At 39.0% G+C, this 13794-nt stretch overlaps 1 protein-coding gene across 4 annotated transcripts in view; it reads right to left on the reverse strand.

The window, feature by feature from the left end:
- Positions 1-13794, reverse strand: part of ZMAT3 (zinc finger matrin-type 3) — a 32632-nt gene that overhangs the window by 8015 nt on the left and 10823 nt on the right. For all 4 annotated transcript variants that reach the window (XM_026498386.4, XM_026498367.4, XM_048215122.2 and 1 more), the window contains exons 3-5: positions 5795-5914; positions 3087-3253; positions 2864-2964 (exon numbers count right to left, since the gene is read on the reverse strand). In XM_026498386.4, the coding sequence (XP_026354171.2) occupies positions 2864-2964; positions 3087-3253; positions 5795-5914 (388 nt within the window). The remainder of the gene's footprint in view (positions 1-2863; positions 2965-3086; positions 3254-5794; positions 5915-13794) is intronic.

Here is a 13794-nt window from a genome sequence, read left to right on the forward strand (position 1 = left end):
TGAAAATGTGATTATAATATGCTATTAAGTGAAACAAGAATATCACAAAATATAATCACATTTCTATTTCAAAGAAGTAATATACAGAAAGATGGGAATGACATATACAAAAATGTTGGTAGAATTATCGGTAATTTTCTTTTCTTTTTAGATAACTGACTTCTTTTTTTTAACAATGTTAAACTGAATTTACTGACCTGTTGCATTAAAAAAAAAAAAAAAGCTAATCTATAATTACCTAAATAAATTCTCCTTGAGCATTCAAAATACTCAGTGTAACATATTCATAGGTAAACCAAATTACAACTAATGTATTTGAGGTTTGGGGGGTTTTGTTTGTTTGTTTTTATTGAAGTATAGCTAACACACACTGTTAGGTTAGTTTCAGATGTGCAAATAGTGATTCCACAACTCTATACATTATGCTATGCTCACCACAGTGTAGCCCATCTGTCACCATACAACTATTACAGTACCACTGACTATATTCCCTATGCTGTACCTTTCATCCCTATGTCTTATTCACTCCATAACTGGAAGCCTGTATCTTGCCCAAGCCACCCCCTTCTCCCTTGCAACCATTTGTTCTCTGTTTTTACTTAGCATAATACCCTCTAGGTCCATCCATGTTGTTGCAAATAGCAAGATCTCATTCATTTTTATGACTAAGTAATATTCCAGTGTGTGTGTGTGTGTGTGTGTGTGTGTGTGTGTGTGTATACACACCACATCTTTACTCATTCATCTATCAAGGGATACCTGGGTTGCTTCCATATCTTTGTTATTGTAAATAACACTGCAATGAACACAGGAATTCATATATCTTTTCAAACAGTGCTTTTGTTTTCCTTCAGTAAATACCCAGTTATATAATTGAATTCTTAAGTTGGACCATTGCTTATTCATTTTCTGCTTTTTTTCTACTATAATAAATATTTAAGACTTTTCTCAAAATATTACTTTCACTGTATCCTATAAAGTTTAATAATATTTTTATTACTGTTTGATTTTAAGAATTTTAAATTTCCGGGCACCTGGGTGGCTCAGTCGGTTAAGTGTCTGCCTTCGGCTCAGGTCATGATCCCAGGGTCCTGAGATCAAGTCCCCCATCGGGCTTCCTCCTCAGCAGGGAGTCTGCTTCTCCCTCTGCCCCTCCCCTCACTCATGCACGAGTGTTCTCTCTCTCTCACTGTCAAATAAATAAACAAAATCTTTTAAAAAAAGAATTTTTAATTTCCAGTACAATTTCTTCTTTGATCCAGGAGTTATTTAGAAGTGTTTTAAAATTTCCAAACAAATGGAAATTTTGTAGGGTTTTTTTAAATATATTTTTTGTTACTGACCTCTGGCCAGAAAATGTAGTCTAAACTGCCCTCTGTCCTAAAGTTTATTTTATTTAATATTAACACAGCTAGCTCAGCTCCCTTCATTTCAGCTGAATTTTTTATTTTTTTTCTTTTTAAAATTTTTTTAATTTAAATTCAATTAACATATAGAGTATTATTAGTTTCAGAGGTAGAGTTCAGTGACTCATCAGTCTTACGTAACACCCAGTGCTCATTACATCTCAGCTTAACCTTTTTTTTAAGATTTTATTTATTTATTTGTCAGAGAGAGAGCACAAGCAGGGGGAGCAGCAGAGGGAGAGTGAGAAGCAGGCTCCCCACTGAGTAAAGAGCCCCATGCAGGACTCGATCCCAGAATGCTGAGATCATGACCTGAGCCGAAGGCAGATGCTTAACCACCTGAGCCACCCAGGCGTCCCTCAGCTGAATTTTTAAATCCAATCTTATAATCTTTGTCTTTTAACTGGGACTTCAGTAAATTTACACTTAGCATAATCACTGATTATACTTTTATTAATCATATTACACTATGCTTTCTATACGTCCCTTTTTTCTATATTTCTCTTGCCTTTCCAATTAACTTTTTTGTTTTTCATTTGACTTAACTGTTCACATGAATTACCTCTGTTGGTATATGTGTAAATTGGAGGCTGTGATAGGGGGAGGATGAGGGACTATTCAGTCCAACTCTCCCTACTGGAGATAATCAGAAAATGCAGAAAACATTCCTATAACGCAGCAGCTCCAAATTGAAGGTGTATATCAGAATCACTGAGCAAGCATTTTCAAAACACACATCCATCTGGGTTCCACTCTGAATTTACTGACTGAAAATCTCTGAGTCATGGTTCAGGCAAGTGTATTTTGTAAAAACTCCCCCGGTAATTCTGATTCACTACCCCAGTTTAAAGCCACTGCTCAATCTTTTTTATTTTCCCCAGCAAATGGAGATTTAACATGGTGCACCTTTAAGCCAAGCAGCCCATTTTTATAAGGCATTTTACATTTCTCGGCTGGCAAACACCAGAAGCAGTATAAAGGGACTCTGATCAAAGACCTTAAAACATAAACTATAATTTAAAATCAAAGTATGGGGCGCCTGGGTGGCACAGCGGTTAAGCGTCTGCCTTCGGCTCAGGGCGTGATCCCAGCGATCTGGGATCGAGCCCCACATCAGGCTCTTCTGCTATGAGCCTGCTTCTTCCTCTCCCACTCCCCCTGCTTGTGTTCCCTCTCTCGCTGGCTGTCTCTATCTCTGTCGAATAAATAAATAAAATCTTTAAAAAAAATAAAAATAAAAAAAAAAAATAAAATCAAAGTAAATAATATACGAAACCGAAAGTAAATAAGTAAATAAGACCTGAAATAAACACCAGCTTGAAAAGCCACTCGACAAACGGAACAAAACAATTCGCTAACCCCAACTTCTCAGGGCTGTCTATTGCCGTTAAAGGAAATACAAATAAAGAAGACCACTCGCAGAATGCAGCCGAGGCACATGGAAATCCGCGGGATACCTGAATTATTCTGTACCGTATACGTATTCCTCCTATGAGGCATCATCTTATACTCATTCCCTTCTTTCCGGGTCCGCCGCTGACCGGCTTCTGAGGATTCTCTGAAGAAAAGAAATGTTTAAAAGCGTGAGGCTTCTAAACAAGGGTCCCTTTCAACTCTTTCCCTCTAAAGACAGTCGGTCTTACACAACACTTTGGCCTGGGAGAAGGTGGCAATACCTACGAGTATGAGTGACTCTGCGCTTCCGCCAGCCGCAGCCTCTTGGCGTGATTCTTGCCTCGATAGTGAGCCTGAGCCACGGCCGGAGAACTGAAGGAGGCATCACAGAGCTTACAGTAATCGTTCTCTGTGGCCAGGATCACTCTGCCTCCGGGCTTCAAGGAGCCCATCTGACATCAAAGACACAAGAGACAAAGTTACGAAAAATGTGGAGCTTATGCCCTCCTTCCCCTCAAAGTTTCTTCTAACAGCCAAAAGATAACCGAAGGTTGGGGTATGACCACAAGCACTCAGCTTTATAAGGAGAGGATGTAATTCATTCCAGAACAACAACAACAACAAAGAGAAAAAGAAAAAAAGGCCAGGAGACAATCATGGTTTTGTATTACAATCACCTTTGTACCAAACCGGTTAATGGCTTGTTGCTATCTCCATGGAGAAAGTTTTTAAAGGAAGCACAGAAGATACAGGGCAGTAGAGGGAAAGCCTAAAATCACATTATTAGAAAGGTAAAGTCCTTCCAGAATCCATAATGAACATTTAATGAATGCCTACTGTTTATAGGGCTTGTTACCTAAAGCAGAAGGGTTATGCGGACATACAGTTAAAAATGAGCCTCTGTCCCCCCAAAAGTCTACAAATTAGCTATGCATATAACATAACTAGGGAAAAATAACCAGCAGATTCAGCCAACGGTATTCAGGCTGAGAAACGAGTTCAGGGAAACCTAACACAGTGCCTGGAAGATAGTATATACTCAATAAATATTGTTGGGTTAACAAAAAAAGACAAACTAGATTTTGGCTAGAGGAGAATAAAATACATAATAAAGAGTCTGGAAGCATATCTATCAGGACCAGCTGAAGGAAACAGCACTGATTCACCTGGATGGGAAGATTTTCTGGGGGACAGTCTCCAAAAATCACAAAGGGCTATGTTACGAAAGACGGCTCCAGGTGTTTGCTCAGGGAGGGGGGCCAGCTGAAAACAGCCCCAAGCTGGGAGCTGCTGTCCTGTCCAGAGCAGGAATCAGGGCCCTGAAAACTGCTCAGCCTGAAGAACTATCTGGGAATGTTCCTGTTCTCTAATTCTGTTTTTATCCCCTCTCATTTACCCCACAAATTCATGAGGCTAGAGGAACGGGGGTATTGCCATCCATGTTTTAAAGACTGGAAAACCGACGTTCAGAGTACACTTACACCATGGTGGCTAGGAGTAGAGGTCCAAGGTCAAAGAAATCCTGTTCCACCACTTCACAAAATGCATAACACCATGGACAAGTTACTTAGCTTCTCCGAGCTGCTAACAAACTTCCAGGTGAGACAAATGCTGCTGGTCCATAAATTACACTCCGAGGAATAAGGCCAATACCTCTGAGTTCTTGGAAGCATGAAATGACGTTTAGGGCCCAGGACTAGAATGAGGCAAGGCAAGCATTTGCCATGGGCACAAAATTTAAGGGTGCCTCAAAAAACTCAGCAATCAAGACAAATAATATGCTAATGGAACGTTTATACAAATCAAACCTAATTCAAGAAATCATCGTAAGCAAAATGTCAAAATTTTAAATAAAGAAAGGATCCGTCATAGTGCCATGCCAAGCCATACCGCAGCCTGAGGCAAAAGGAAAATCAGTAATACTTACCCCAGCTTTAAGCTTTTGACATTTTGTTTACCACTGATTTCACATTAATTTGGATTTTTAAAATATTATATTAAAATATTTATCTTCATTACTGTGTTTTGGTTCCCTCTTAAATTTTGTGCCTCAGTCAAGTGAATCCCTCACCTCACCTTAGTCCCAGCCCTGAACGAAGTAACGTAGAAAAGTGCTTAGCAGAGTGCTCGGCATAGTAAGTACTCAATGAGAGTTATTACTATTTATGACCATGTATTATTCTATGGACAAAGACAGATTAAGGAATACAATTCATATTTCAGAGGCTATTAAAGTACAGCATTATCTTGCCTAAAACACCTGCTTTATCTACCAAACAGTGAAAGGAACTTGGATCTCAAGTGTGTGTCAGTATACCGAAGTCCAGAAAAAGTTTATACAGGCTCTCTCCATAGAGGTAAGAAAGGGGCACTCTCCAAAGACTGACCTTGCTGGAAGGCAAAATATAAAGTAAATGGGATTAACTACAATAAAGAAATAAATGTTGAAAAACCGGGGCGCCTGGGTGGCACAGCGGTTAAAGCGTCTGCCTTCGGCTCAGGGCGTGATCCCGGCGTTAGGGGATCGAGCCCCACGTCAGGCTCCTCCTCTATGGGCCTGCTTCTTCCTCTCCCACTCCCCCTACTTGTGTTCTCTCTCGCTGGCTGTCTCTATCTCTGTCAAATAAATAAATAAAAATCTTTAAAAAAAAAAAAAAAAAAAAAAATGTTGAAAAACCTCTCTTTTCATTCAGGGCATGGCCTAGACATTTAGGGTCATTTAACCCAGAATTCTGAGAAATGCAAAGAGAAAGACACATGTAACAATATTTCTTTCTTCATTTCATGCATTACAACCAAAGCCAATGGAAATCTCCAGGTCGTGGATGTTGGCATGCTTTAAACCCGGCACTACAGTTCGAGGAGTTAAAAGTGCCAGGTAGAACCTTCCAGGAGTATTTGCCCAACTGTACCTTGATGGGCTCCTGGATGACAAACTTCGTCCATGAGCATGTGTGCAGAGGACAACTCCCACCCTGATACGTGTGTCTCACCTGCGGAGGGACAGGAACGGCTGGAGTAGCCGTGGGTTCTACCACATTGCTCATTCTGGCAGGAGGAGGGCAACTGTTGGCTGCATAGTAATTTCGGAGTTTCTTACCATGATTTTTACCCTAGAAGTAAAATGAAATGAGTAATCACCATGAAAAAATGTGTTAACTTAAATTAATGTATTCATTAAAAAAAAAACAGAAAAATGGGGAAAAAACCCAAGCAATATTAATTACATTTTATTCTTTCAGATATATGCAACACTGGGGCAAAGAGCCCACCAGATCTTAAAATAAGAGTCGATGCCTCGGTTCTAACAGAATGAGTTATCTGGGAAAGAGAAGGGAACAAAGCCAAAAGAAATTAATTTCCTATATATTTCTGGAAAAGTATCACATTTTCCAGTGATCTACTTCCTCCCCCAACTTGCCATTCATATGCCACTGCCTAAATACGAATTTTATTACACTGTGATCTAATCTATTTTATAAGTCAGTAATGAAATGGATAATCCAATTATTTTTACAAAAATAGCACTTACAGAGTATCTTTTTACTTGCAAAGGACCCTCGTGTGCATTAGCTTATTTGCTGCTCACAAAAACTCCTGTAAGAGGAATTTGTTAATATTATCCACACATGACAGCTGAGCAGCTGCAATCCATGGAGTGTGGAGGACGTGCCCTGGCACCTTCCTTCAGCTGGGCCAGGTTGCGGAGCCAGGGCCTCAGGCAGGCCCTCTGAATCCAACGCAAGACCTTTTGACTACTTCAGGATGGCTTCAGGAGGCACTGGGAACCTCTCTTAAAATGTATTCGCCTCTCTCAGCATGTTTTGTTTAAGTAGTTATTCACATTGTTATATTCCTTGAACTGATAGAAACTGATAGGAAGGGCCAGTGGTCTGAAAGCATTCTAAATGAGATGAAACAATGTGTTATTCTTCAGACTGCACTGTGAACTTCAAACCTATAGGCAAACATTCATTCACCATCTAGTATATGCTAAGCCCTAGAAATAAAAAGGACCAGCACACACTCAAGAGAAGACAGATGTGTGAGCAGTCAATTAAAGTAAGGAGATGAGTTCTACCTTCTGACCACTGGAATGCCCTACAGGTGCTCTGCCATGGTCACGGTGACCTCCAGGGAGTCAAATCCAGGGGTCACATCTGTGGCTTCCCTCTGCTCTAACTCTAGGCAGCACAACACCGTGGATACTCCCTTCTGTTGTCTACTACGATGCCCTGTAACCCCACCACTTCTCATTCTCTCAACGCTCCAACATCCAAAGCTCCACCCTTGGCCCTCTTCTTCATCACATTATTTTCCCCTGTCTCATAGCTTTAAAATATAATTGACAAGTTAGTAGCTCCCAAATTATCTATCTCCACCTCTGTTATGGACTGAATGATAGCATCCCACCAAAATCCATATGTGGACATCTAATCCCAGTGTGATGTAATCTGGAGGTGGGGCCTTTGGGAGGTGATTAGGTCATGAGGATAATCAATGCCCTTATAAAAAGAAGTCCAAGAGCTCTCTCTCCCTCATTCTGCCATGTGAGGATCCAAGGAGAGGTTGGCTGTCTACAGTGTGGAAGAGGACCTCACCGGAACCCAACCATGCTATTATTCTGATCTCAGACTTTCGGCCTCCAGAACTATGAGAAATAAAACTCATTCTAGCTCCAGGTCCTTTGTACTTGCTGTTCCTTTTGCCTGGAAGGTTCTTCTCTCAGATCTCTGCTTGGTTAGCTCCTTCTTACCTTTCAGATCTTAACCCAAATGGCATCTCTCTGAATCTGGAGTGTCCCACCATCCTCCCCTACTCTGCACAACACACTCTCCATCACATTACCAGTCTGGTTTATCCTCCTGCCACTTAGAACAATCTAAAATGGTATTGTTTGTTTACTTGTTTGTTTCTCTTCTATACTCTCTGGAAAGTAGACTCCTTGAAAATAAGGACCTGTCTTGTTTACTCTTCTATTCCCAATGTCTAGAACAGTTTCTAGCATATAGCGGGCAATCAGTAAAATTTGTTGGGTAAATGAACCAAGTATTGTAATGGAGATAATGAATACACTGCTAGGAGAACAGAGAGAAGGAATCTCTTACTTCTGCCTAAACGTGTCAGAGAAGGCTTCCCTGAAAAGGAGAAAATCAAGTCATCTTTTAAAATGAGCAAAAGTTTACCAGGCAGGCAAGGCGTGAGGAGAATGAAAACTGTGAACAGAGAAAATACTATGATCAAAAGCCCAGCCTGCTATGTTGAGAAGCCACAAGGACAGATGGTCTTCTGGATCCTTTGGAGACGAGCAGGAGTCGAGATACTGAGGGGGCTTAATGGTGAAACAGATCTTTGACTTTGGAGGCAGAAGGGAGCCTCTGAAGGACTTTGAGCAAAGTAGTTCTATGACTGTATTGCATTTGATAAAAATCAGCCTGGGATTAGCACGGGGAATAAATCAGAGTAGATCAAAGCTGGAGACAGAAGACAGCTAAGGACAAAGCCCTAGTACAATATAATATAGAGAATGAGGACCCAGAAAATGAGATTAAGAATGTCTGGCCTACCAAATAAAATGAAAACCGGACAAGTGTGGGGTATTATGGAAGCCTAGAATAAGGTGTTTCAAAAGAAGAATCTAGTTAGATACATTATGACCCAGGAACTATACTTCTAGGTATCACCAAACAGAAACTCACATACAAGGAGATATCTATAAGAATGTTCCTAGGAGGACTATTAGTTACACTGAAAAATAAAAATAATTGAAGTGTCGGGACACCTGGGTAGCTCAGCCGGTTAAGAGTCCAACTCTTGATTTCGGCCTCAGGTCATGATCTCAGGGTCATGGAATGAGCCCTGCATCAGGCTCCACACTCAGTAGAGAGTCTGCTTCTCTCTCTTTCTCCCTCTCCCTCTGCCCCTCCCCCTCCTCAAACTCTCTCTGTCTCTAAAATAAACGAATAAATCTTTAAAAAAATAAAAAATAACTGAAGTGCCCATCTATAGGGTAATGCAGAAATTATAGTCTATTCATACAACAACAGTAGTGAAAATAAACATTCCAGGGCCATGCATGGCAACATGAATGACTCTCCTAACAAAATGCTGAATGAAAAGAACAAGTTGCAAAAGAAGATATGTGAGAATAATTTTTTTAATATGGGAGTTAAAAACATGAAAACCACCACATATTACATAAGCAAACACATAGTAGCAGAAGTACAAAAGAAGTAATGGAACAATAAATATCAATTCAGTATAGTAGCTACATCTGGGAGCACAGGAGAGGATACAATTGGGAAGGGATGCCTGGGGGCTTCAGGTGAATGGATAGTTTTCACTCTTTCAGCTAAATGGCAATATACATGTTCATTATATTATTTTCGCACATTTTTATGTCTGAAGTATTTCATAATAATTGAAAACAACACTAACAAAAAAAAAAAGGAGTGTTCATCAGGTCGAATGCTACTGATGGGTATGTAACATTGGGACAGAGAAGTAATGCTTGGGTTTAAAATGAAAGATCAAGAGTAACTTTGTTAGAACCATTTCAGCAGTGTTAGGGGTTAAAAGGTCACACGGAGTAGCTTGGGGAGACAATGGGAGATGTGAAAGTAGAAAGAACCAGTATAGCCAACTATTCAGAAGAGTTCTGTGACAGGGAGATAGGGTTGAGAGTTAGAAGGGGGAAATGGGTCGATGGAAGTCTGGTCTTAAAGAGGGGTTTTCCTTAGGCTCGTTTGCATGGCAACAGAAGGAAGTCAGTAAGAACCAAAGAACAGTTGGTGCAGGCACTAGAGCCTGACCCTGAAAAGGCAGAAGACAGGTACACAGTACTGCAGGAAGGGTAACTTTAGATAGTATCAAGTATTTTACTTCCAAAGCAGCACAGTTTTCAAGCTGACATTACATCTATAACATTACGATAATAATGGCAACTAACAATTTTTGAGCACTTACATCACAGACAATATTCTAAATACTTCATAAATATTAACTCCTGCAATCTTCATGAAATCTCTATCAAGTAGGTATAATTATTATCTGAATTTTACATGTAAGGAAACTAAACTCTGAGAGTTAAAAACTTGCCCAAGAGTTTCTAGCAAGCTTGGCAGCAGGTACCTGGGTTTGTGTGTCCCCATCTGCCCTCTACAAACAATACAGAACAATCAGGAAAACAAATAAAATACACAGAAGCCATGCCGTCCACAGAACCAGAAGCCACAGAATGCCCAGACTTCAAAGTAACTGTAAGTAAAAAAGGGAAAAAACATCAAATCCCAGTGAGCAATCACTCATGCTCCTGCCACAAGCATTCACAGTAAGCAAGAGCAGTCTGACAAAAACTGCAGAAAAGTCAGAAGAGGGAGCTAGCAGCAGGCCTACAATTGCTTTCAAGCCACCACCAAGAAGAATAAACCCACCCTAGGTCTGTAGATACTAAACCATGATCTGGTGGCAGAGCACTGACTGCTGTGCAGGGACTTAAATGTACACGTGACCTGAAGTGGCAAAGTGGCTTCTGGAGGAGAAAGAGCCAAAAAAAAGGGAGCTCACTTTTGGCAACTGGAAGGTGAAGGGGGGTAAAAAGCAAAACAGGAAAAGCTAGCATCCTACAAGACAGAAAAGAGCAAAAAAAATCTGGAGGACATACAAACCCTTTCCTGACCACCAGCACCACCACCAAAAAAAAAAACAAAAAAAATTATTGAAGAAGTGAACTTTGCTACGGTTATAAAAGAGATTGCCATTGAATTAAGACTCTCATAAACCACCCAAAATCCACATAATGAACAGATGAAAACTAATCGAGTCAATACAAAGTCACTACCAAAAAAAATCAACGTATCTCAGCAAGTGAAAACCACCCCCAAAAAACACATGAAACAGAAGAAAACCATTAAGACAAAACTCCAAACTGAATTAAATATATTCGAACAAGAATTGGGGATATGAAAAATCACCTTCAAACAGGAATCCAAAATGTACAAAGAAAAATGGCCAAAGTGGTAAGAAATTTAAAAAAAAAAAAAAAAGGTAATTAAACTCAGGAAAGAAAAAAGAGAATTATATCAAAAATGAGAAGTAAATACATGCCAAAGGAAAACAGACACAAATGAAAACGCAGTAAGAGGTACTGAAGAAAGAAAGAAATGCAATCACAAAAATAAAACAATATGAAGAAAAAAATTTAAAGGGCCAGAGAGGAAGCAATGGAAATGGGAGACAGGTAAAGAAGAAATACTTTATGTTAAACCAGAGTGCCTGAAGACAAAACACAAATCAAGCAAACAGAACTAATATTTGAAACTATAACCCAAGAAAATTGTCCAAAAGTAACTGAAGACCTGAATCTGCATATTGAAAAGACATACCGGGTATCTGGGAAAATTAATCTAGAACAATGAGATCTGAAGTATATCTTTAAAAGGTATGACACTTCAAGCTCTCCAGGCAAAAAGATCAAATAACTTACAAATGCATAAGAATTAGAATGGCATCCATAAAATGTAAAACAAGGCATTAGCTGAGAAGTATTTTTTTTTAACTTAATGAAAGTGTGAAGTAAGAATTTTATGTACAGCCAACTATCCCTGTATCAAGGGTCAAGACTATAGAAAAGCATTTTAAAAGTACACAACCCTGGGAATTCAGTACTCATAAGTCCTGCTTGAGGAATCTTTGGGGGCTTCATTCAACTAAGAAATGACTGGGAAAACTTCAGCAAAAAGGCTGATGGTGAGTATTTTCATAGATATAATTGTAGATCAAAGACTAAATTAAAGGTGGAGATGAGGATGAAAGATTAATGTTCAAATATTACTCATTATGACACAATGGAAATAATGCAACAAAAAAGAGACAGAAAAAGGAAGAAGAAGGTAGAATAAGTTCATTGATTATGCAATAGGCAATTTAGCTGGGATACCATTAAAAACTGACAAACCCAGATAGTAACACATTAAATAACTGAACAGGGTAGTAAAATCATTTAAAAATGTATAAAGGGATGCCTGGGTGGCTCTGTAGGTTAAGTGTCTGACACTTGATTTCAGCTCAGGTCATGATCTCAGGGGTCATGAGATCGAACCCCTCGTCAAGCTCTGCACTGAGCATGGAGCCTGCTTAGGATTCTCTCTCCCTCTGCTCCTGCCCACTCCTGCTGAAACACTCGCTCTCTCTCGCCCTCTCTCTCTCTCAGAAAATAAAAATAGGAGCACCTGGGTGGCTCAGTCGTTAAGCATCTGCCTTCAGCTCAGGGTATGATCCCAGGGTCCTGGAATCAAGCCCCACATTGGGCTCCCTGCTCTGCTGGAGCCTGCTTCTTCCTCTCCCACTCCCCCTGCTTGTGTTCCCTCTCTCGCTAGCTGTCTCTCTCTGTCAAATAAATAAATAAAATCTTAAAAAATAAAAAATAAAAAAATAAAAATAAAATCCATTCATTTCAATCTTAAAAAAAAAAGAAAAAAACAAAAAAAATGTATGACTAATAGGAGAATGAGAATGGACTACAAATGATGGTAGGGTGTGACACTTCTCTACATATACTTTTTTGTATAGTTCTGACTTTTATAACTATATCAACATTTCACAAACTTAGAAAAACAATCATAGTCAACAAGGATTGGGAAGGACCCGAAATGAAATACAAATAGAAACAAACAAACCTAACTGTATAGAAAAATGAATAACAGAACCATAGGGAATGGGGAGAGAAGGAAAAGAACTATTCACATGGTCTTGAAGTATCTCCCCCACGATACTTATTAAACACAAAAAGAAAAATAGTAACTTTACAAAACAAGAACCTTAGCAGGAAGCAACTTTGTAACCTAAGTAACTTTGTAAAACAGTATTTTGACTATATATTATGCTACAGACAAAAAGAACAAAACACAAATGCTATCCCCTGGTTAGTAGGTTTGTTTTTCATGGGGAGAGAGCTTCTCAACTCCAAACTATACATACTGAGAGAGGAAGAGAAAGTGTGTATGTGTGTGGTTTGTAGTTAACTGAAAGCCTAGATTTTTCCCTATCAAAGAAAGGAGTGAAACATAAAGAAAAAATGGAAGGTTCATCCTTCCATTGAAATTGCGTTGATTGAAATTGGAAGTATCAGTCTGAACTCTGTTTTCAACATACATGAATGTAGATAAATATAAATGTGTGCATACAAAGATAAATATTACTAGCTCTATCACTGAGAAGATCTAGAAACAATAACATCCCAGTAGCAAAATGCACACCCTGCACTCAGATTTTGGTTTCTAAATACCATTCTCCAATAAAAAGAAACCTGACTCCTTGAAGAAATGGCTGGCATGGGGAAAATACAAGAAAATTCTGGAAATCTTTTGTATTCAGGAAATAAGGAAGTATGACAAAAATTACAGGGACATGTCAAAAGGACACAAGCACCAACCTGAAGGGACTCACACTGGTCAAATCTGGAAAAAACAAACATCAGGATAAATAATGATAGTAATAGATTATATCCCAGAATAAAAATAAGAATCCATAATCCATGGAGATTGAATGAATGAGTGAATGAAAGCAGAAAGTTCTTCCTTAAAGTAAAATTCCAACCAATAAATGTAGAAAGAATAATTAAAACAGAAAAATCACCATTTGGCAAACACCACAGTAGTAATCACGGTAGGGAAGAATCATCAATGAATGCTAAAATTACTGAATGAAAACACCATAAGAAATAAAATATTCACATAGTCTCAAAGTATCTCCCCACATGATACTTATTAAACACAAGAAGAAAAACAGTAATTTTACAAAGAAGAACCCTAGCAGACACCATCTTAGCCCGTGACCAAAGTAATAGTATCAGTGATGCAAAATATTCACATCCTTCCTAATATGATGCGGTGGGAAAGACACAACATCACTTCTGCGGTATTCTTCTTTTTTTTTTAAAGATTTTATTTATTTATTTGACAGAGAGAGACAGCCAGCGAGAGAGGGAACACAA

This window comes from Ursus arctos, unplaced genomic scaffold, assembly GCF_023065955.2.
Source record: "Ursus arctos isolate Adak ecotype North America unplaced genomic scaffold, UrsArc2.0 scaffold_4, whole genome shotgun sequence".
Lineage (NCBI taxonomy): Eukaryota > Metazoa > Chordata > Mammalia > Carnivora > Ursidae > Ursus > Ursus arctos.